Here is a 22,478-nt window from a genome sequence, read left to right on the forward strand (position 1 = left end):
ACATACATAGACATCTCTTTTATTGATTTACTTATTTATTATTTTTTTACAATCTCGCAACAACGCTGTTACTGTGGTGCCTGGAGCGGCCGAGGATTGGGTGTGGTGACGGTGAGACACGTATTCGAGAGGCGCCATTGTTTGCATATGAGCGATTGCCTCAAGGTCACATGCATAACTTTTTATCAACCTGAAGTGTACAACTCGAAAAAAAAAGTAATGAGAATACAGTTAAAAAAAAATAAACACAACCAAGTGAATATACAAAGAAAGATTATATTTAAAATGAAGATATATACCCTGCGCTAACCTCTTTTCTCGCTATTAAAACAATGAACCTTGGTGGATAAAATACGACGTTTTTAATACAAAATAATTACATCATTACGACTCAACAACAAGCTCATGTTGCCATGCTAAACTCTCTCCTCGCCTGAAAGAGGTTGCCGATTTATCTCCTGTTACATAAGCACAAGGCTTCGCTACACTGCAGTATTCACACCCTAAGCTACTGTAGGCTGGTGGTGGGACAGGGGCGTGGCTGCTTCACCTCATGCACGTATGGAGGTACGATCAAAATGTACTCCAGTTTTCTGTTCAGCCGTCGAGTTAGTGTGAGCGATTCCTAGGAAGGGCAGAAAACTTATTATTTTAAGACCTTGGGACTCGTGTGTACCATTGCTCCTTCGTCATTCCACAAGGATCTTTTCATCAACGTGTTCAGTGTAGTCAGTATATCTTTAAATTTTACATACGAGAGCAGTGTGGAAGAAATTTGAGTTTCGCTTTCCGTTTTTTTTTTTTTTTTCTATTTTCTTTGTGCAGAGAATATGAACGCTTGAATTTCGTAGATCAAGTATTTTTTTGGGCTATCGTGAAGGACGATTTTTATTTTTTTTGTGAGAATGAACATGAAAGTACATTACCATAATAATGTAATTAAACAGAACGGTACTGAACCCCTTGCCTTAAGATGCCTCAGTCTTATAAATCTTACAATAATTGTGCAATACCCGAAGTGGAAACATATTCTCTGCATCTGATTAGTGAAAAGAACAGCTTAGTTTAAAGTAAAAGTTAAGCATTAAAGAGATAAAAGGCTGCATTTCATTACCCTGTCGAGTACGCATTAGCTGTGGATCCAGTACTAGAGTTGGAAGCGTATTCATTACACCTGATTAGAGAAAAAGAGGAGGAGAAAAGTGGAAGCTTAATATTACAGAGATTAAATACTGCATTGCATTATCCCCATCGAGTACGTATTTGATGAGTCAGAGTCACGAGAGTTGCCTCGTTACTTTTTATCAATAGTTCATTTCACGAGAATGTAGGGAACTGTCACATCTGGATGGACAGCATCGCTCCGTGTGGTCGGTGATCTCAATGCCGGAAGAGCGTCTCACAGATAATGATCGAAATTGTTATTTTCTCAGTCTTGTCCGTTGTCTCATCTCGCTCATACAGAAAATGTTTTCTTGGTTGCTGACAGCTAGAAGTCTTCATGTAATGATTTACTCCGTTTTTACGTGCCGCCCTTGTGTTCCCTCACCATAACATTGACTGAAGGCTACTTTGGCCATTGGGGAAATACAAGCATATCCGACTGCAATATAGTTTACTAGTATGCCAGCTTTGCACTATTGTAGCATACCATTACGATGTCTGTGTATCTTTGCTTCTTTGTTTTATATTTGCGAGCAGACGTTCAGAATTGGAAAAAATAAAAAAAAAATAATAATAATAAGACATTGGGCAGGCGGGTGTGTATGAGCAAGTTAAATGAATCAGGAATATGAAAAATGTTTTCGCGAGTCTTGCCTAACATTTTTTTTTCCTTCAGTGGCTCAGCACCCAAAATAGTATTCTGAATCGTAAAACTCGATTATGTCCTTTTATATTCAATTAGAACCGATGATGATAGTGTAACAGTGCCACAAGTTATAGGCAGATAAGAAATGATATGAAAGTGCTCCAATATGTGTGTGTGTCTGTCTGTATGTGTGTGTGTGTGTGTGTGTGTGTGTGTGCGTGTGTGTGTGTGTGTGTGTGTGTGTGTGTGTGTGTGTGTGTGTGTGTGTGTGTGTGTGTGTGTGTGTGTGTTTGTGTGTGTGTGTGTTTGTGTGTGTATGTGTGTGTGTGTGTGTGTGTGTGTGTGTGTGTGTGTGTATGTGTGTGTGTGTGTGTTCCCTGACGACAACACAGGTGCAGGCGCCGTATAGAGAGTATGTCCTAATCCGCGGCGTCCTCAAGACCCTCTAAGACCCAGATATGTCAGAGACTCTTTCACTGACACGTGCCGCTCTTTTCATGTTAATTCAAAGCCTCACTTCTTACAAGCCGAACCGGATCAGCTCACTAAAATCAAACCCAACAAATATAAAAAGTTGCATAGCGATCCCGGTAGCCCACACCCAAGCACCCACGCACACATGCATGCACACACACTCTCACACATGTACACTTGCACGGCCACGCGCCAACTTTTGTGATAACACTATGGTAGCCATCCTCCCTTGCTGGCTGACGGACCTTGGGACATTTACTCGTATAAAGAGCGTAAACTGTAGTAATCTTAACTTTAACAGTAACTCCTCCGTCCCTGAGGAAGACATGCACACCCTCCAGAGACGCCCCTGTTAGGAAGACAGGCTTGAGAACGTAAACGAAGAAACAAGAATCTAGTACATTCAGTACAAAGCATACATAATAAAATATATACATATCCATCTTTCGTCATTATCGCTTTATTTGTCAAATCTTTTAAAGCTCGCCATTAACTCTGTATTAATAATCCGACTACTGAGACTATTCCAGTGATCTACTTTTTTTTCTTTTTTTTTTTTTTTGAGAACCAGTTTCTTGCTATTTCCTCTCTTTATTTAACTAGGAAGTTTGATCCGGTTATGTCCACTTCAGATAGATCAGTGACCCTAAGTTTTTTTTTTTTTTTTCGCTCCTGAAGCCGGCCAAATCCCTCTTATCATATCTCTCAGTCTACGCTTGTATCGGAATAATGTAATATTAACTTGCTGTCCAAACCCGTTTGTTTTGCGTACTCACAATATGCTCTCAATTTTTTCCCCTTCCATCACACTTTCAGATTCACGCTGAAATTGCTTTTTCTACACTCAAATGCCACACAGTCATGACCTGACCGACTTGTACTGAGATTATTATTTCGCTTCTAGTCTGATGGATATCGCGCCACAAAAACAACAAAAAAGGAGTATATCTTTATATCAAACCAGTGGCATTTATAAAAAAAAAAAAAAAATCTTAAAATTCGAATTAGAAAAAAGGATTTATATGAACGTTCATACTCAAAATCTCCATTAATACTCAAATCTGCATTAATACATTTACAATTGCATAGGCATGATTGGACGCTAATACTGGGTCGATTACAAATTAAAATGCTTTAATCGTACAAAAAGCACAGCAGTGCCTTAAAGTAGACTTGCAATGAAATAGAGATTTCAAATTAAAAAAATAAGAGATAAAGAATAAATTAAACACTCACTTAAAATTACAAAAGAAATAAAAAAAAATAAATATTTTAGCTGTGCCAAGGTGTTGAGAAATGCTACACAGCAAAGGCGAGGCAGCGAGCAGAGGGTGAGCAGAGGGTTCACCAGGACAGGCGGTGGAGTGTAGGAGTTGCAGGCTGGCATGTGAGGCTCTCGGTGTCATGCTTTCCTCCCAACCCTCGCCGATCGCCTCGACACAAAGCCACAATGAAAACTGCAGCGTAATGGACAACATGGAGGTGATTTTCCACTGTGTAGCAAAAAAAAAATAGAGAGCGAATTTGTGGTGAGGCTGGAACTCTCACTCTCGACACTCAGCATTGGTCACATTTATGTAGGTTGTGTATCGCAAGCCTTACTTTCATTCTGGCTAACTCCACCTATTCATTAGCGTTGTTGTTCATTTCCATTGATAGTGACGATAGTAATGGTAGTGACGGTTGTATATCCTTTCTGTTGTTATTGATTTGTTGTTTCTGTTGATCGATTGTTTCCGCTGATAATGACAATAGTGATGATGGTGATGGTGGTGCAGCCTTGCCCCGCCTTGTCTCATACCGGTGAAGTACAGGTTGCCGCCCCTCCATGCATTGCTCCCCAGCGCCCTCAGGTGAGTGGCGGCCAGGAGGCGTGTCGGGGCCAGCATGGGGCCGTCGGGGCGTGGTGAGGGGAGCCTTGTCTCACGCCTCGCCTCGGGCCTTTTGTTTCTCCAAGCCTTTGTTTCCCAACCGCCAGCCTCCCTCCCCGGCCGGAAACCAGAGGCACGCCAAGCAATTTTCGTCTCTTGAGATTATTTTGTTTCTGGAAGTGAAATGGTTTGATGCACAGTTGTGTGAAACATAATTAGCAGGGTTTTGTTTTGTCGAGGATTTTTCTTGTATTTGTCATTTCTCTGACTTGTTCCAATTCTAAGAAGAGGGAAAAGTAATATACATTTGGAGAATTTTGTTGACTACTTTTCATATTGGTCTTTTCCTGGTCTGTTTCGGTTTCTAAGAGGAAAAGTAATGTATATTTGCAGTTTTGTCGACCACTATTCTTATAGTTAATTCTTTCCCTGATCTCTTTCGATTTCTTGAAGGTGAAAAAAAAAGTAATGTGCATTTTGCGGCGAGCGACAGATCCGTCCCACTCTCAACACATGTGAGTGCATTGTTTCTTTGTCATGAGTGGCGAGTTTATTGTAAGGTCTCTACTCAAACGTTTCGGCGTCGTATTCCAGCTACTTCCAAAAAACTGTAGTAGACGTAATTCGGGTTTTCAAGTATTCTCACGATTTTAGTGATTGGTTAACAAGGATTCTATATCATCAGTAGGAAAAGCACCTGTGTGGCCTCTAGAATCAATGCTTATTGCAGAATAGAATGTTTAAGGATACGAGCCTATAAGTTACACGCTACATTCCACAATGATCTCACAATAGGATTCTAGTGATAGTTTAAGAAGGATTCTGTATCACTACTGTGAAGAGCACCCATGAGAACCTAAATGATCATCTCAGTAGCGTTTAAAATCAGTACTTAATGCAGAATGAAGTGTTTAAGAATAGGAGTCTACAAGTTACTCTCTTTACTCCACAAGGACTTCATAACAGGCCACTTCATGTATTAATCTGAACGATATCTTTCTCCTGTCGTCTGAAGACAATTCTGCTAACCAAGATGTGACGTGTCATTCGTGCGTGCTACGTTTCCTCGTGCGGGAAATGGAACTTGACTAATTGGGTTTAGTAATGAACAAGCTTTATTGGCGCTTTCCTTTGTGGGGCATGTGAAAGAAAGAAAAAAGAGTTAAGTGCATGATGATTATGAGTGCGGTGGTGACTCTGCAAAACCACCTCATTTTTCCGTAAGGTCACCTCTCCAAACAGTAGCTTGTCTTGACGGTAATGCTTGTCAATACTTGTAAATTAGTGACCTTTTCTTGACCGAGAGCTGGTTTAGTGGTAACGAGGGTGAGGTGAGATACGTGATGGTAATGGTGGTGGTGGTGACGAGGGCAGTGATTGGTAGTGAAAACTGATGGTGAATTGGTGATAGTGGTGAGGCAAGCTGATGGATGGTGATTGTCGTTTAAGGGAAGGGTATGTTGTGATAAGGAGGGGGTGATGGTGGTGATCAGTGAAGAGTGGCGGATGGTAATGAGAGTGAAGAGGAAGATTAGGTACCGATGGATGGCGCTGAAGGGGGATGGTGGTGGTGATGAGAGTGGCTGATGGGTGCTAGTACTGACGGAGGTGATGGTTGTCCTCCGAGAAGGTTCAGAATACACACACACACACACACACACGCACACACACACGTAACATGACTGAACATTCCAGAGTTACGTCTTAATTGTTATTGTTGCGCGTCTGTCCCCCAAGGTAACCCAAACTGATGGACGCATTCCAAGTGACGTCCAGCCCCTTGTTTCCTTCCACCACCACCACCACTGTCTTCAACACACAGCGCAAAAAAAGAAGTCAGACAATAATAACACAAATAGAACAATGCTGCTGTTTTTTCTTGTTAGTGGAAAAGAGAAGTGCTTGGTTTGATCTTCTGACATTTACAACTGACCGCATTTTTCTTATAGCTCAAAAATTTCTCCCCAGTGAAAATCATGGGAAAAAATTAAAAAGTGAGTGTGTGTGTGGGTGTGGGTGTGCATGTACGCATATGTGTGTGTGTGTGTGTGTGTGACATTACACACACACACACACACACACACACACACACACACACACACACACACACACACACACACACACACACACACACACACACACACACACACACACACACACACACACACACACACACACACACACACACACACACACTTTTCAGTTTGTTAACTGCCTAAATAATAAACCGTTTATTATTATTATTATTAACACACATACACACAAACACACACACACACACACACACACGCACACATACACTTTATTGTAAATGTTTGTTTTCATTTGGAGTAGTCGGCTTTTCTCACGACGGCGGGCGGCGCGGGTCAACACACTACAGAGCAGGGGCGCTAATGTGTAGCCGACGGGTTCACTTTCACTGCTTCAGAAAGGAAAAGGAAAAGAAAAAAAGAGGGCAGACAACTGGACAAACCCCTTTTTCCAGTGAGCCGTTGTAGGGACCCAGGTGAGTGGGAAAAGTGTGGCACAGCCCAGTCAGATGCATATTGAGCCTCAAAGCTGCACCATCACGCCAGGCTGATTCACTCCGTCACTGCAGTGACACCTCACTCACCGCGCCCACTGCCAGGTGTTAATGGGAGGGAAAAATTATCTTGTACTTTCAAATTTTGTAAGAAGCAGTGAGTCATACATGTTGTCAATAACTGCCACGATGATAAGGGAAAATGTTTATCACTCGTATCATTCCATTAAAAATTACCCACAGTATTAAAACCGAGTTAGCTGCAAAATATTTGTCGACCAGTTCTTCACGTATTGTCACTAAATACCACAAACGCCTCATCTCTTTACGCTAAAACAGAGTAAAAACGTTGCCACGATCACTGGGTCAGTGGCAGCAACACCCACGGTTCAGGAAGGCGCCGCCGGTTCCTTGCTGCGTCCAAGTAAGGCAGTGACAGAAGCACGGCAGCCCAGTCAAGGCCGCCACCACCACCTTCACGCCTGCCTCACTTGGGATCTTTAGGTTTCCCTCGGCCAGCAGTCACGAGGCAGATTAGCAAAAATCCACCTGGAAAACGAGTCGTAAATAAGATCGGGCAAGGCTGCAGGACATAGCAATGAGGCACCGACCGACCCCCGCAGCAGCCCGGGGTTCCTCCCATCCTTCCCTTCACGCGCCACTGCCGGCAGACCGGTTTTGTGGGTGACAGGAAGGAAAGGAAGAGGAAAGCAGTGATGTGTCATTAGTAATTGGGAGAGCACGACATGACTCAGCCTTAATTCCTCCGTCCAGCGAGATCTGTTTGATTACATAACTTGATCTGTCTCTGCCTGTCTATCCGTCAGTTCATCTATCTCTCCGTCTGTCTGTCTTTTGTCTATCTATGCCTGCCTGCTTGTCTACCTATCTGTATCTGTTTATCTATATGGCGCTCTCTCTCTCTCTCTCTCTCTCTCTCTCTCTCTCTCTCTCTCTCTCTCTCTCTCTCTCTCTCTCTCTCTCTCTCTCTCTCTCTCTCTCCACCATCATCATCATCATCATCATCATCATCATCATCATCATCATCATCATCATCATCATCATCCAGTCGCTATTAAACCCGCGGCGATGATGAAGTTACCCCCTCACTCTTCGCTTTAAAAACCAGCTCTGCACTACGGTCCAGCTTTCCCATGATATTCTTGTTTCCACCGTGACTACAGTGACTCCGCAACATGACACCTGCCCCGTGGAAAGTCTCACGTGCTTATGCTGTACAATGACTACGCGGGGCATGCAACTTTTTTACTTCGTGTGTGCTTTACTTGTGCTGGGTTTTAGAAGAGCTTGACTTGTTTTTTGGAGAGAGAGAGAGAGAGAGAGAGAGAGAGAGAGAGAGAGAGAGAGAGAGAGAGAGAGAGAGAGAGAGAGAGAGACACTTGGGAGGGAAGAGAGAAAGGGAGGGAAGAAAGGAGAAGGACAGGAGAGTAGAGGAGAGAAGAGGAGAGGAGACGAGAGGAGAGGAGAGGAGAGACAGACAGACAGACAGGAGGGCATAAAGAGAGAGTCGAGAAGAAAAGAGAAGAGAAGAGAGAAGAGAAGAGAAGAGAAGAGAAGAGAAGAGAAGAGAAGAGGCAGACAGACAGCTAGGCAGATGGACACACACACACACACACACACACACACACAGAGAGAGAGAGAGAGAGAGAGAGAGAGAGAGAGAGAGAGAGAGAGAGAGAGAGAGAGAGAGAGAGAGAGAGAGAGAAAGAGAGAGAGAGAGAGAATGAGTGAGTGAATAAGTTACAAAAAAATAATATAGGTTTACCGGCAAGACTATGCAATTCCCTTGTGCACTGTAATCCTGGAAACGTTCAGAACATGCAGAGACCGGTTTTGTAATCAGGTAGTTTTGTAATGGATTATTGTGAGTGGAGGAGAAAGAATCAGCCTCTCCCAGTTCCTTCTTGAGGTGAGAGTGAAAGTATCTCTCACTCTCTAATCAGATGGATCATCGGGAAAAGGGAGGTTGTCTGGGTTAGGGAATTGGGATAGAGAAGAAACACAAGGTACAGTATAGGCCAGGTGTCAAATAATCATCTGCACTTACTTCTACTGCCTTGTGTTTTCTATAATCTCAAGTCCTCTGATCTACTAAGAATATATCAAAGGTATCGGGAAAAGGGAGATTGTCTGGCATAGAGGATTGGGGAGGTACAGTAGAGGTTAGATGTCGAGTAATGATTTGCACATATCTCTACAACTTTGTGTTTTCGTCACTTTCAAGTCCTATGATCTGCTGTAGAAGCTGTCAGCTGTAAGGTTTCATAGGAGGATTGTCACCATGGGATGACTTAAACTTTTCTGTACCGCGTCGGTTTGATATTATTCTGGATACTGTTACAAGATCCTATTATGTTTATGACGATATCGTAAGGAAGGCATTAGAAAAATCTACTTATTCATCGTATCACTTGTAAGGTTTCATAAGGAGACTATAAAAAGATGAAGAGGCTTAACGTTTTCTGTACCACATTAGTATCGTTTCATTCCAGACACCATTACAAGGTCGTACTAAATTTAGCGTGATACCGTAAGGACGGCATTAAAGAAATTATCTACTTACTCATCCATCACTATTATGTCTTTGATGATGTTGCGAGTCTTGGACTTCAATTGCAAGCTTCAAGACCTAAATTTAACTCATTCTGACTAATACTAGGTGATTTTGTGAGGCTTGGAATGTATCTCAAGTACTGAAAGGGTTAAGTACTTGAAAGGGTTAAACTAAGAGAAGGACAAAAATATAGTGAAGAGTGAGTATGTACAGTTAATTGCCTTATCAGTAACTGTCCCCACACCAATACTATGTAAAAGTTAACGTCACTCTTATTTTCCATCCATGCAGCTTGATAGTTCCTGCGGTTGAGGATATATATTTAATGGGAGTTGGGTAATAGTTTTGACATCCAGGAAAACTTATTTTATTATCTGATGCGAAACTGGTTCATTCTTGAGTAGCGATAAATGTACAATCCCTGACTATTTACTGCCTGTACTCCGAGTTATGTGACTGAAGCAAAGGTGACTGCGTGATTCTCTCTCTCTCACTCTCTCTCTCTCTCTCTCTCTCTCTCTCTCTCTCTCTCTCTCTCTCTCTCTCTCTCTCTCTCTCTCTCTCTCTCTCTCTCTCTCTCTCTCTTGCTCATTGTAGCGTTGAATACTGTCAGTGAACGCGTTAGGCTGCAACTCACTCACTCCTGTCAAAATGGAAAGGTAACTGACTGTGTTTGCCCTTTCTTCTGCACTGGCAGGTTCACCACGGGTTTTCTGTCTTTTTCATTCGCACTAACCACCTTCGTATTTTCTATTTCTTTTCGCCATTGCTGTTTCTCCTGCATTGCCATTTTCGTACTCTTTCTGTTCCGGTTCTGTCATCCAGCGGAACACTCACAATGAAAACGTTTGGAATCTCTCTCTCTCTCTCTCTCTCTCTCTCTCTCTCTCTCTCTCTCTCTCTCTCTCTCTCTCTCTCTCTCTCTCTCTCTCTCTCTCTCACGGACATGGTTGAGGTGCAAACGGGCTTGGCGGCACTGGTGGAGTGTTGTGCAAGGCGGAGGCAGCAGCCAGACTCTCCCTCCTTCCATTCATTGCACCCAACTGTCATACTTCAGTACTGGGCCTTGCTCTTAGAAGTCACGTGTTTTCTGCTTCTAATGTTGATCAAGGGTTTTAGTGTCGTGTTATCATTGCTGTATTTCTTCTTGTTTTTTTTGTTGTTGTTTTTTTTTATGGTTTTATTACTATTTTACTACTACTACTAGATTAATATATCATTGACTGACTGTTTCTGATGTGGGTCAAGTACTTTTTAGTCTTACCACTGCCGTATTCTTTCCTTGTTTTTTTCATCATTTGACTAATAGTATTTTTTTCACTCTTACTACTACTACCACCAAGACATCAGTGAATGACAAAAGCCTGACTGTGATATTGTTATTACACTTTCACTCTTCTCAAGCAATTTTCTTTTTCATCATTAATATGTGATACCAATATTATCTTTCCTATTTTTTTTCTGTGGCATGAAACACTTTCCCTTCTCCCTCCCGCCCACAGGCTCCCCGCCGCAGGCCTCCGCGCCCTCTGCTTCGCCCTGCTGCTGGCTTGCTCGGCGGCTGCGCTCAACGGGTGTGCCCTTCAAATAGTGCGCGCCGGACCTTACAAGTCCAGCCTGCAGCATCACCTGTACAACAACGTCCTTGGGATTCCGTAAGCCACCGCCGCCACTACCGATTCATGACACTGCAGGAAATTGATCATAAAAACTTTCCCTCTCATACTTCATCATTCGAAAAGAAGATAAGAAGGGGATTATGGATATATATATATATATATATATATATATATATATATATATATATATATATATATATATATATATATATATATATATATATATATATATATATATATATATATATATATATATATATATATATATATATATATATATATATATATATATATATAAGCTTAGCCTACTAACTTTAAGACTGAATGTTTATTTCTCGGCAAAATATGATGTTTATTTTTCAAGTCGCAGTGAAATTAGTGAACTGAGTGTAAACCTAATCTAACCTAGTCCTCAAATGAAAACGCTAATGTTATTTCAGTATTACCCGATGAGAGTATTGTTTATAGTTTTCACTTCTGCCTCCACCAGGGCGCCAGGGTCGGTGTGTATAAGCTACGCGGACGTGAACAACGCCATCTATGAAGCCACCACGCGCATCGGTAAGTCCCCAGTCACGTGTGTGTGTGTGTGTGTGTGTGTGTGTGTGCTCATTGTGTTGTAACGAGGCGAAAGGGATCAAACGTAACAGATCGGGTTTCCTTCTGTCATTATACCGTAATGTTACACCGGTCGTGATGAAGCTAAATGGGAGAAGGTAATAATAATAATAATAATAATAATAATAAATAATAATAATAATAATAATAATAATAATAATATTGTTATTATTATTATTATTATTATTATTATTATTATTATTATTATTATTATTATTATTATTATTATCATCATCATCAATGTCATTATTGTTCTTCCTATTACGATTATTATTACTATTATTAATGTTTTTAATAGTACTACTACTACTACTACTACTGCTACTACTACTATTACTACTACAACTGTTACTACTACATACTACTACAATTACTAACCACCCTTGTGCTCTCAGCCATCGTGCCGCCCAAGGGGGACTGGACCCCGGACGACATTGGGCCTGTGGGGCGAGGTGCTGCTGGAGGCGTCGCGGATTATCGCCAACAAGTAAGTTTTTCCTGCACGTTGATAGCTGACTTCCGGAAGGTAGGTGGTGGAGAGGGCGTGGTTAGGGTTTATCTTGACGCACGTACAGCACCCATGGACGCTTCCTGGTTGACGGAGGAAGTGGAGGAAAGCAAAAGGAAACCCTTGTACAGTACATCACAACAAGACCTTTGCGTAGCGTGTAATTGAAAAAAATAAATAAAAAATACCGTGTATTTGTCTAGCTTATCACGATCATTGTGGAACCTCTGCGCTGCACTGCCACCCGCGGCCCGCAGAGGTGCTGCCTTGCCTTGCAGTTCACGGACTTGCAATGCAGCTTTCACAGAGGGAATCGCAAAGTTCAAGAAAAGTCCCCCGTGACCTCTATATGTACACAAAAGTTTGCAAGTCGTAAATGACACTCCCCAAAGCACCATCATGAACCTTGATATGAAACAAAGTAGCCACCGTGATCTTTAAGCGTGCAGCAAATAAATCGTTAATGACAACACCCTTAGAACTACCATGAACCTTTAATATGAACCAGACTAGTCACCGTGATTTCTAAACATCCACTAAAGTCTGTAAATCGTAAATAACAATTCCTCACAGTTGTCATAAACCTTTAAGTTGAACCATAGTCCTTAAAGATAAAGAATCTTTAGGCCACCACAGTTTTAGAAGCCCAACATTACCAATTAACCTGTATTCCAGTTAATTTCATTGATCAGCACTCTCAAAGCTACATCTCTTTCCCAAGAGATGTGACGCAGGCATGAGAAAGATTTGTGCTTCGCTGTGGTCACTCCATTGTTAGCGTGAAAATATTGCAGTTTTATTTTGTGCATAACGCAATCTCTCTTGTGCTGCTGGTGGAGAACAGGGGAGCTTTGTGTGTGTATGTGGTCTTTAGGATCACGTGCTACACTCATAATCACAGCTATACCCTTCCGGAGAGAATTTAAGAGGCCATGACAGTCCGATTTGTGAGTAAGGACCTTGCACACACCCAACATCCAATCCTGTTGCTCGGGAAGGAGACTGCTCGCTCATCAGTTTAAAAAAAATTCCTTAATGTGAGGGAGGCGCGAATCTGGATCAGTCAGGTGATAAGAGGAAACAATACCATATAACTGCAGAAGTCTATCAAAAAAAAAAAGGGCCCGCTAAGGTGTCAGTCCCTAAAGGAAAAGAACCAAAACGATTATCCAAAATTAGAGAAGTGCGTGTTTGAAAGTACTCGTGTTTGTTCCTGCCTCGTGTGACGTGTTAATCTGCCTTCTGGGATCATGCATGCCCTTTATTCTCATCGCTGTAGAACCCAATTCGGAATAATGACAGGTTAGGAAATTGCAGCCTCGGGGGTGAACAAGGAGAAAGGTAACTGTAACTGTAGCGTCGCCTTGACACCGCACCACCACCACCACCTCGCCGCCTCGCTCAACCCACCACACCGCGCGTCACATCACGTCACGTCACGTTCACCGCGTATTATACAACGTTTAGCCAATAAGCGATCTTTAATGCGGTGGAACTAATCAGGTTCGTGTAAATCTCGTACAAACAATCCAACCCTCCCTCCCCTTCCTCCACATCTCAAACCTCAAATCTCCTCTCTTAATTCGACTCATTATTGTTAAATACCACTCATACACACTCACTCAACTGCTCTCACGTAATTCTCTACATCAAGGCCCTAAGGTACATTTTTACTACCAGCAGGGCCAGCAATTCACGTTGAGGACTTGGGTGTTGCCTCAAGGTTTGTCGTCTAATTCGTCCCCCGTTTATTACCCTCGTGTTTCCTTGGCCCTTGGTTACTCTTGATGGCTTTCCGTCCTCCCACTTCCTCCACGCCCAGCTACGACCTTGCCTGCGTCATCAAGGGAGAGACCAAGTGACAGAGAGAGAGAGAGAGAGAGAGAGAGAGAGAGAGAGAGAGAGAGAGAGAGAGAACAAATAGATAAAATAGAACTTTGTTAGAATACCACATTCTTGCGAAACTTATTTGTCTGCCAGCTGATATGTGCGTATGTGTGTGTGTGTTTGTGTGTGCACGTGCGTGTATGTACGTGCGTGTGTGCACGTGTATGTGGGCGTGGGCGTTTGCAGAGTCGTCATGAATAATCACTTTCTTAGTCGACTCATTCTCACTCTTTGTTCACACAGTTCTCCTCTGTGTCTTTCCCTAATCGGGGTGTGCCTTGACTCGTGTGTGTGTGTGTGTGTGTGTGTGTGTGTGTGTGTGTGTGTGTGTGTGTGTGTGTGTGTGTGTGTGTGTGTGTGTGTGCGGGCGTGCGTGCGCGAAATCACTCGATCCCTCACCCACGTGTGTGTGTGTGTGTGTGTGTGTGCCAATGACGAACATAAAGGTGCATTTCAGATTTGTCTAGAAGTATTTACGTATACGTGCATTCTCTCTCTCTCTCTCTCTCTCTCTCTCTCTCTCTCTCTCTCTCTCTCTCTCTCTCTCTCTCTCTCTCTCTCTCTCTCTCGTAAAGGTTCACCGGTCACTGCTTTCCTTTTAACGCTCCAGTAAGTAACACATAACTAATTTTTTTTTTTTCAAGTCCCACCCATTTCCCACGAGTGTTTCCCTTTCGTCCCCCGCTTCCTCCACCCTCCTCCACCCACGCTGATGAAGCCTGTTTGTCTTTCCCCTTTGATTTACTCCCACTTGTCTCCCCTTCACCGCCACCACGCTTTCATTACCACTTTACCGTCCCCTTTTGCCCTCATCCCGCCCACCAACTTTCTCTGGGGCAGGCAGGTGGGTGGGTCAGACAGCCACACTTGCCACCTTAGTTCCCTGCAGCGTAACACACGTTCACTGCACACTCCTACGTACGCTCAGTTTCACCCCAACGCAAACCTCAGTGTGCTTCAAGATATCTGTTTCATCTCTGTCTCTCTTTCTTTTCTGTCTTTCTTTTTTCTGCGTGTTTCCTGTTATGCGTGTCTGTTTTTGCTGTCGTTCGTGATCAGGAAATGCAGAGAGAGAATAGGTGTTTTAGTAGTTTGGTGTATGTTTAGGAGACGGGGAGAAGTGAATGATGGGTCAAAATAATTTGTTGTATTCGCTGTAATGCACTGAGGAATATTCATTAGAAAATTAAGAAATGTTTCGTACAAATTTTCATTTCTAGGCGTTATTGTAACTTATGATGTTTTGTGAGTGTATGATGATTAACAGTATGATGTGTGTGTGTGTGTGTGTGTGTGTGTGTGTGTGTGTGTGTGTGTGTGTGTGTGTGTGTGTGTGTGTGTGTGTGTGTGTGTGTGTGTGTGTGTGTGTTATAAAGCCGCTAATGGCCCGTAAGTGATCGTAGCGGTGATGGAATCTGGTACCAAAAGCGGCAGGCAATTTGGAACCGGTCCGCCTGGTGTCCCTGAGCCCTTTCCACTCACTGGGTCAATGAGTCCAGAGTGGAGGCAGGCGTTCACTGCACCAGATGTATGGTACAGTATACATGCTATCCAGACAGGAACGCAGACAGGGACGCACAGGTGAAAGGTAGTTAAGATGCCCCGCGGCCACACCACATGGCACAGTGACACTTGGCCTCATACTTACATACCTTATTATCACTTGCATACCTTATTACCACTCATTACAACCACCACCACTCCCACCACCACCACCACCACCACTACGCAATTGTTACCACCATCATTAACACTACTACCACCACCACTACAGCTACCACCACCACGACCACCACCACACTACTGTTACTATGTCATTAACTTCACCACCACCACCACCACCACCACCACTCACCCATCCACCCTCCGCCCTCCACAGGTACAGACTCTCGCCCCTGGAAATCGCACACGACCTGCCGCTGATGGACACGAGGGGCACCGCCGCCGCCGCCATCTGCCCTCGCTACGCCTCGCCGCTCAAGTGTATCCCGGGCAGGTACCGCCGCATCGATGGCCTGTGTAACAACCTGCACAACCCCACCTGGGGCGCCACCAGGGCCGTCTTCACCAGGTGCGTGTGTGTGTGTCTGTGGGTTTGTGGGTGCGTGTGTATGATGATGATAATGTAAGAAGAAGGAATAATAATAATAATAATAATAATAATAGAAGTAGTAGTAATAACAGTAGTAATACGAAAAAAGAACAATAGGAAGAAGAAAAGAAAAAATTAAGGTAATTATTATGTTTGTTGATTATGATCATTATAATTGACGTCATAATTTAAGTCTTTAATTATAATGATTATCATGATCACTACTACTACTACTACTACTACTACTACTACTACTACTACTACTACTACTACTACTACTACTACTACTACTACTACTACTATCACCACCACCACCACCAATACTACTACTACTACTACTACTACTACGACTACTACTGCAACAACTTACCAACACTATAACAGCCCTTAGCACTCACCCCCGCCCCCTACTCATAACGGTGCCGGCATGATGACCGGAAGAACAGTCTGCTGCCGGGATATGACAAACCGTCATTCAAGGGAGGAAAAAAACTAATGGCCCATTCACATGAATCACATATAAAGAACCGCGCAGTCCTTGGCCACAGCCGGCTCTATAGTCCATAATAGGAACAAAGGCAAGATCAGAGAGGAAGTGCTCACACTACAAACAGACTTTCATCCATTACCTCTATTTTGTCCTTTCCCTCCTTCTGTCGCGTTTCCTTGGCAGTAAATAGACGCCATGTGATCTATTTTTTTTTTTTTTTTATTCACTGACCAACCTGTTATGGATGAAGTCAACAGTGTTGCTATAACGGTAATGTTTTCCTTAACTTTTGATATGTATTCGAGAGCATCATGGGAACTTGTAGTAAATGAACGCGCATCAACCAGTACCTATGTGAAGAGGAACACGTGGAGACTCTTGTGCCGCGTCCCCCGAAACAAGGAAACAGAAGAGTAACCTGCAGTGTTTTATATCGTAGTAGAGAAATCACCCCTGCCGATTGTCAATTAATAGTAATGAAGGAAATATGATCCACGGCAGGACAGCTAAGGTCAGTATTCAGAAACTCCTTGCTCTCTCACTCGACCATTTCCCAAGGCCACAGAGATGATTAACCAGATTCTCAAGAGTGTTTCTTCTTTTAATAATGTAGAATTCTTGTTAATATGTCACTAGAACCGTAAAAACACTCTTAAAAACCCGTATAACTTCGACTAGAGCCTTATGAAAGTAGTCGGGGTGCGAAGTCCATAAATGTAAGGAATATCTATCGAAAAATGGCAGTTTCTTTCAATCACTGAGCGGTGTGGGCCAGATTCTTATCCTCTTCATATTACATTTCCAGTGTTCGCCATACATCTCCAGCTGTCACGATCTTGCTCAACTTCAAATCTTATCATTATTTCATTCCACAACGACTGTCTTCGGGACGTAATAAGAGTCCTTCTATAGCCAGAGCTTTCAGTGGCCCCTTGGCCCTGTGGGTTTCCCTTCCCTCGGGGCTGACAAACATCTCGGGGCGGCGTCCGGATGTGGGCAGGTGGGGAATGGTAATCAAGACAAAATGAGATTGTTGCGCCATGAAAAGTGAAATGCCCTTGTGTTTATGACGTTCATCAGTGTTCTTGTTTTTGGCTACATTGTGTTCCTAATCTAATTCTCTCTCTCTCTCTCTCTCTCTCTCTCTCTCTCTCTCTCTCTCTCTCTCTCTCTCTCTCTCTCTCTCTCTCTCTCTCTCTCTCTCTCTCTCTCTCTCTCTCTCTCTCATACACACAGATCATCAACATTTTCTCTGCACATGAGTAAGAAAGCTCCCTCTATTGATCCACTCAGGAGCCTCACACCTTTCCCTGACTACAGCTCATCTCGGGTTCCTTACACACTGCTGTATATAGGCAACAGCTATTTCCCAATACTTTTACTTTTATCTTCACTCGTGTCTCGGTGGACTTTGCATGTTCAGGCCAGCGAGGGATTATGTCACACTTCTTCTACACGCATATCTTGACCGCTTTCTCTTTTTTCCACCTCCTTTTCTTGTGCCAGGGTTCTCTTCCATAGCCTTAACTCCTATACATAGATCCGGAATGCGTTTCTCCAGTATACATATTCTTGTTTCTTTATCGGTCTTTCTACTGTAGATACCACAGTTTCTAGCCATTCCTAAGGTTTATTGTACATCTGTATCCGCTTCTTGTCTTTTTCCTTAATTTTCTTCTTGTTTCCTTATCTGTTTTCTAATATAAATTGCTTAGTATCCGGTTATTCCTAAGTTTGTTTGTTTGTGTATTTGTTTGTTTGTGTTTTCAATATTTCCATCCGCTTCTTGTCGTTTTCTTAACTATCTTTCCCTCTCCACCAAACAGATTATTGCTTTTTTTTTTATCTTTTGTGCCATAATGTCTCCTCACTTTCGAAAGTAATTCTGAAAATGGTCGCTTAAAATTTATGTCATTTTTTTCTCATTAAAATAACCTTTATCTACATTATACTTAAAAGTTGAAGTGTTTTGTCTGTTTGCAACATGAGCCATCATTACTCTCCTACCATAAGTGTCGCTTCTCATATAAACCCATTCGTGCGTAATGACTCGAGCAACATTACGTAACTTAACTTTTGTGTGTATCCTCAACTTGTTACTACGCTCAGTCATGGTCTCGAGTCACGTGATCTCCCCCACTTCCACTGTAACTATCGCCCTCTCTCAACCTTCATTCATCTGATCTACTAAGAAGTAACATTACCCAACTTTAAGTCCACTCGGAGTCATCCACTTGAAGCTATCGTACGTCCAGTCATGGTTAGAAGGCGAATAATCTGCCACACTTACTTTCTCTTTGTTTAGCGTCTTCCCTCAACCTTCATTCATCTGATCTACTAAGGAGTATCATTACGTAACTTTAACTTCAGTCTGAATCATCCACTTGTTATTACCTTCATTCATAATCGGAAGACAAAATAGTCTCACACACTTCCACTGTACCGAGCGTCCTTCCTCAATCTTCATTCTTATGCTCTGCTAAGAATATATCACTTGTCGAGCCTCGCAACGGGATTGTCATTAACTCAGAAGACTTAGATGAAGGAAAAACGCAATAGTGGAAGTGAGTGCGGTTTAGTACTCGACAACTGACCGTCATTATACGCTTGACAGTAGTACATATAAGATTGTCGGTATAAAACTCTTCTAGTTTCTAAAATCTAGCTCTTACATGGACAGAGTACCAGGTAACCTACTTTCCCTGGTGAGAATCTGTAATGATGCCATGATGCCACGTGACGGTGCAGTGTGAACATGCTCATTTGTCTGCCTGAAAAAATTGTTGACGTGACGCACTGTGATATGACATAAAAACATAAGAAAATAAATGAAGCTGCAAGAAGTCCCCGTATAAAACAACCCTACCTATACCCACGTGTCATACCCATCCATAAATATGACAAGTTTTCTGTACTAAGTTAAGACGTACATTTGTGGCGTGACTGCAGTGTGGGTCAGTTTTGAACCTTCGATTTGTATACTTAGTTTATCTGAACAATTCCTGCCATAAACAGTGAGTTAGTTTTTTTTTTTTTTTTTCGTTTTTTTTTTACAATACCTGCCATGAACAGAAGAATCAGCCTTTATTTATTTATTTATTTTTTATTTATTTATTTTTTTTTTTACAATACTTGCGATGGATATTAAGTCAGTTTTTCTACTCACCGATCTTTAGTGTGGACAAAAACTTGATGGTATTCTGAAAACTCGCGACGTTAATTGCATACTAGGCTTTCTATCCGCTGATCTCGCTTTGTTCAGAGCATATGATAGGAATTATGTTATCTGATGGACTCTTGATTAAGGCAAAACTCAAACACTTGTTGTGTTACCTCAGTGAAAAATCTTTACGTAATTTTTATTCTCTTTGTTCATATATGTTAGAGAGACTTCAACTTTTTATCATGAGTTACCTCACTGCAAAATCATTACTTAATTTCTGTTCTCTTTAATTATATACGTTAAGAAGACTTTTAACTTTCTCTTGTACTAAATTTGGCACTTTTGCTTTCACACAGAAGACCAAGACATTTTTTTTTTTCTTCTTATAAATCTTTACTCCAGTTATCTTGTTTTCTTATTAGTTCTCAGTTTATTTATCGACTCTTACAGCAGACTCGCCATTTCTCTCACACTAGTCCTCGCAATGATTTATCCATCAAAATGTCGCTTATCACGTTTCCCTAATAGTAAAAGCAAGTTTGTTGCTGATTCGTTATTTTTTGATAATGTGAGCAAGTGGCCTCAATCTGCATGAGTAGCACGTCTGGCTCAGCGGGGAGGATGGCAGCCACCACAGTTTTTGCAATCCTACAGATCCACTTTCCCTCGCCAAACAGAAAGGAGGAAATGTCTCATTTTTATGCGGTCTACTCGAGAAGTGGTGCCGGGATGCCTTGTTAACATTCAGGTTGCCATTTGTAGCAATATACGTTGTTTTGCAGGTGTGGACAGTTAAACACTGACCAAGAAGTTTATGGAAAGGTATAGGAAGCATTACAAACTTTTCCGTGGCCTCTCCGTATTCTTTGTAATACTGTTCTTTGTGCCAAGCCCAGACGATGTGATGCAGTGATCAGTTTACGGCTTACGGATTGCAGCTTCCATCCTGGCTTACGAACGTTTCTTGGAGGAACAGTAGCAGTTTTAGTCGATGTACGTGCTATTCATCATTAGAATATAAATAAAAGAAAAATTTCCAATATTTTAATTACAGTTTCTCTATGTTATATATATAACATGTTTTTACTACGTAGATATCATTCGAAAATAAAAATTTGTGCGGTGTAGATATTTTTTCTTGTAGATAACAAGCGAAAGTAGCACCGAAAGAGGTATGTTTCAATACAAGAACGGCGAAGGCCTCATGGCTTCATGCATATTTCCCGCCGCCGTCGCCGTTGCCGCCGCCGCTCGCCTTGTTGCTTCACCTCTTACCCTGCGCCGTCAGCGTTGCTGTCGGCGTCTCCTCTGCTGTCGGTGCCCTTGCCGCCGCTGCTCGCTTCGCCGCTTCCCCTCCCCACCCCGCCGTCGTCATTGCCCTACCCCCTGCTGCCGTCGCCACCGCCGTCACCTGCTGGCGTCGGCGTCACTGTTAACCCTGCCATCGGCGTTGCCATCACCCCTGCCGTCGGTGTTGCCGCCACCATCACCTTCCACTGGCCTACTCCGCCCATCCGCCGTCGGGAGATGGAAGGGGAGGAGGAGCAGGCGGCGCGCGGCGGCGCTGCTGGCGGAGGCGACGGCGGGGACACAGACGGCTAAGGGTGACGGGCCGGCGACTGGAGCGGGGCGGGATGGGCCAGCTGCTGGTGACGGTGGCGCACTCGCGCGCCAGCACACCCCTCCCCCACTTCACCCGCCAACACTGGCTTGCCACCACGGACACACGGATGCATCTCCCACGGACATAAGAAATAAGGGAAGCTGCAAGAAGTGACCAGGCTTACACGTGGCTGTCCCTGTATGAAATATACCTACCTATTTCCACCTGTCAGCCCCATTCATAAACCCGTCTAATCTTCTCTTAAAGCTTCCTAATATTTTAGCACTAACAACATGATTACCGAGTCCTATCCACTCATCTACCACTCTATTTGAGAACCAATTTCTTCCTATCTCTTCCTTAAACCTAAATTTTTCAAGCTTGAAAAATTTGTATGTTCTGTTTTGTCGGGCAGGCGTGGCGACGCTTGATGACGAGTGAATGGGTGAACGCAGACAGGAGTCATGTGTCCCTGCTGGCGCTGCTCGTGGTGTACGGGAAAGCTCTTACGTGGTATACAAAAATGCGTGAAAAAAGCAGAAAATTTTTAAATTATTATGACAATACAGAGGTGTTAAGTCTGGTAAAGAATCTCTCTCTCTCTCTCTCTCTCTCTCTCTCTCTCTCTCTCTCTCTCTCTCTCTCTCTCTCTCTCTCTCTCTCTCTCTCTCTCTCTCTCTCTCTCTCTCGTGGTCCGTGTCCCGTGTTGGCGTGTGTGACCTTATTGTTGCAGCACCATACCTGTTAATTTCCGGTTTCTCTTCGTGTCTCCTTCATAACAGAATACGTAGTTGTATCCTGCCCTCCAAATACAAGAGTCTCTCTCTCTCTCTCTCTCTCTCTCTCTCTCTCTCTCTCTCTCTCTCTCTCTCTCTCTCTCTCTCTCTCTCTCTCTCTCTCTCTCTCTCTTTCCTTTTAATCATATTTCATTTCATTCAGTCAATGGATCAATCAGTCATTGAGTCCTCTCCTCCTTTCCGCCACAATCAGGTTCCTCCCGCCTGACTACAGTGACGGCATCAGCCACCCTCGCGTGGCCCTAGACGGCTCGGAGCTGCCCAACCCGCGCCTGGTGTCCACCCACATTCACAAGGATGACGGCTTCCACGACCACGCGGCCACCGTCATGCTGGTCGCATGGGGCCAGTTCATGGACCACGATTTCACCCTGACAGCCATGCCGCTAGGTGCGTACCGTCCATCACTCTCAGTCACGCTGTCCGGGTGGTGATCCACCGCATCCC

General features: G+C 43.2%; 1 protein-coding gene across 1 annotated transcript in view; it reads left to right on the forward strand.

Annotated features, from left to right (window-relative positions):
• The window catches only part of LOC135114958 (peroxidasin homolog), a 48,834-nt gene that overhangs the window by 8,407 nt on the left and 17,949 nt on the right, over window positions 1–22,478 (forward strand). Inside the window, exons 2-6 of the mRNA XM_064031279.1 lie at window positions 10,757–10,909; window positions 11,364–11,434; window positions 11,887–11,978; window positions 15,766–15,957; window positions 22,225–22,421. Of these exons, the coding sequence (XP_063887349.1) occupies window positions 11,414–11,434; window positions 11,887–11,978; window positions 15,766–15,957; window positions 22,225–22,421 (502 nt within the window). The 5' untranslated portion in view covers window positions 10,757–10,909; window positions 11,364–11,413. The remainder of the gene's footprint in view (window positions 1–10,756; window positions 10,910–11,363; window positions 11,435–11,886; window positions 11,979–15,765; window positions 15,958–22,224; window positions 22,422–22,478) is intronic.

Source organism: Scylla paramamosain, chromosome 2, assembly GCF_035594125.1.
Source record: "Scylla paramamosain isolate STU-SP2022 chromosome 2, ASM3559412v1, whole genome shotgun sequence".
Lineage (NCBI taxonomy): Eukaryota > Metazoa > Arthropoda > Malacostraca > Decapoda > Portunidae > Scylla > Scylla paramamosain.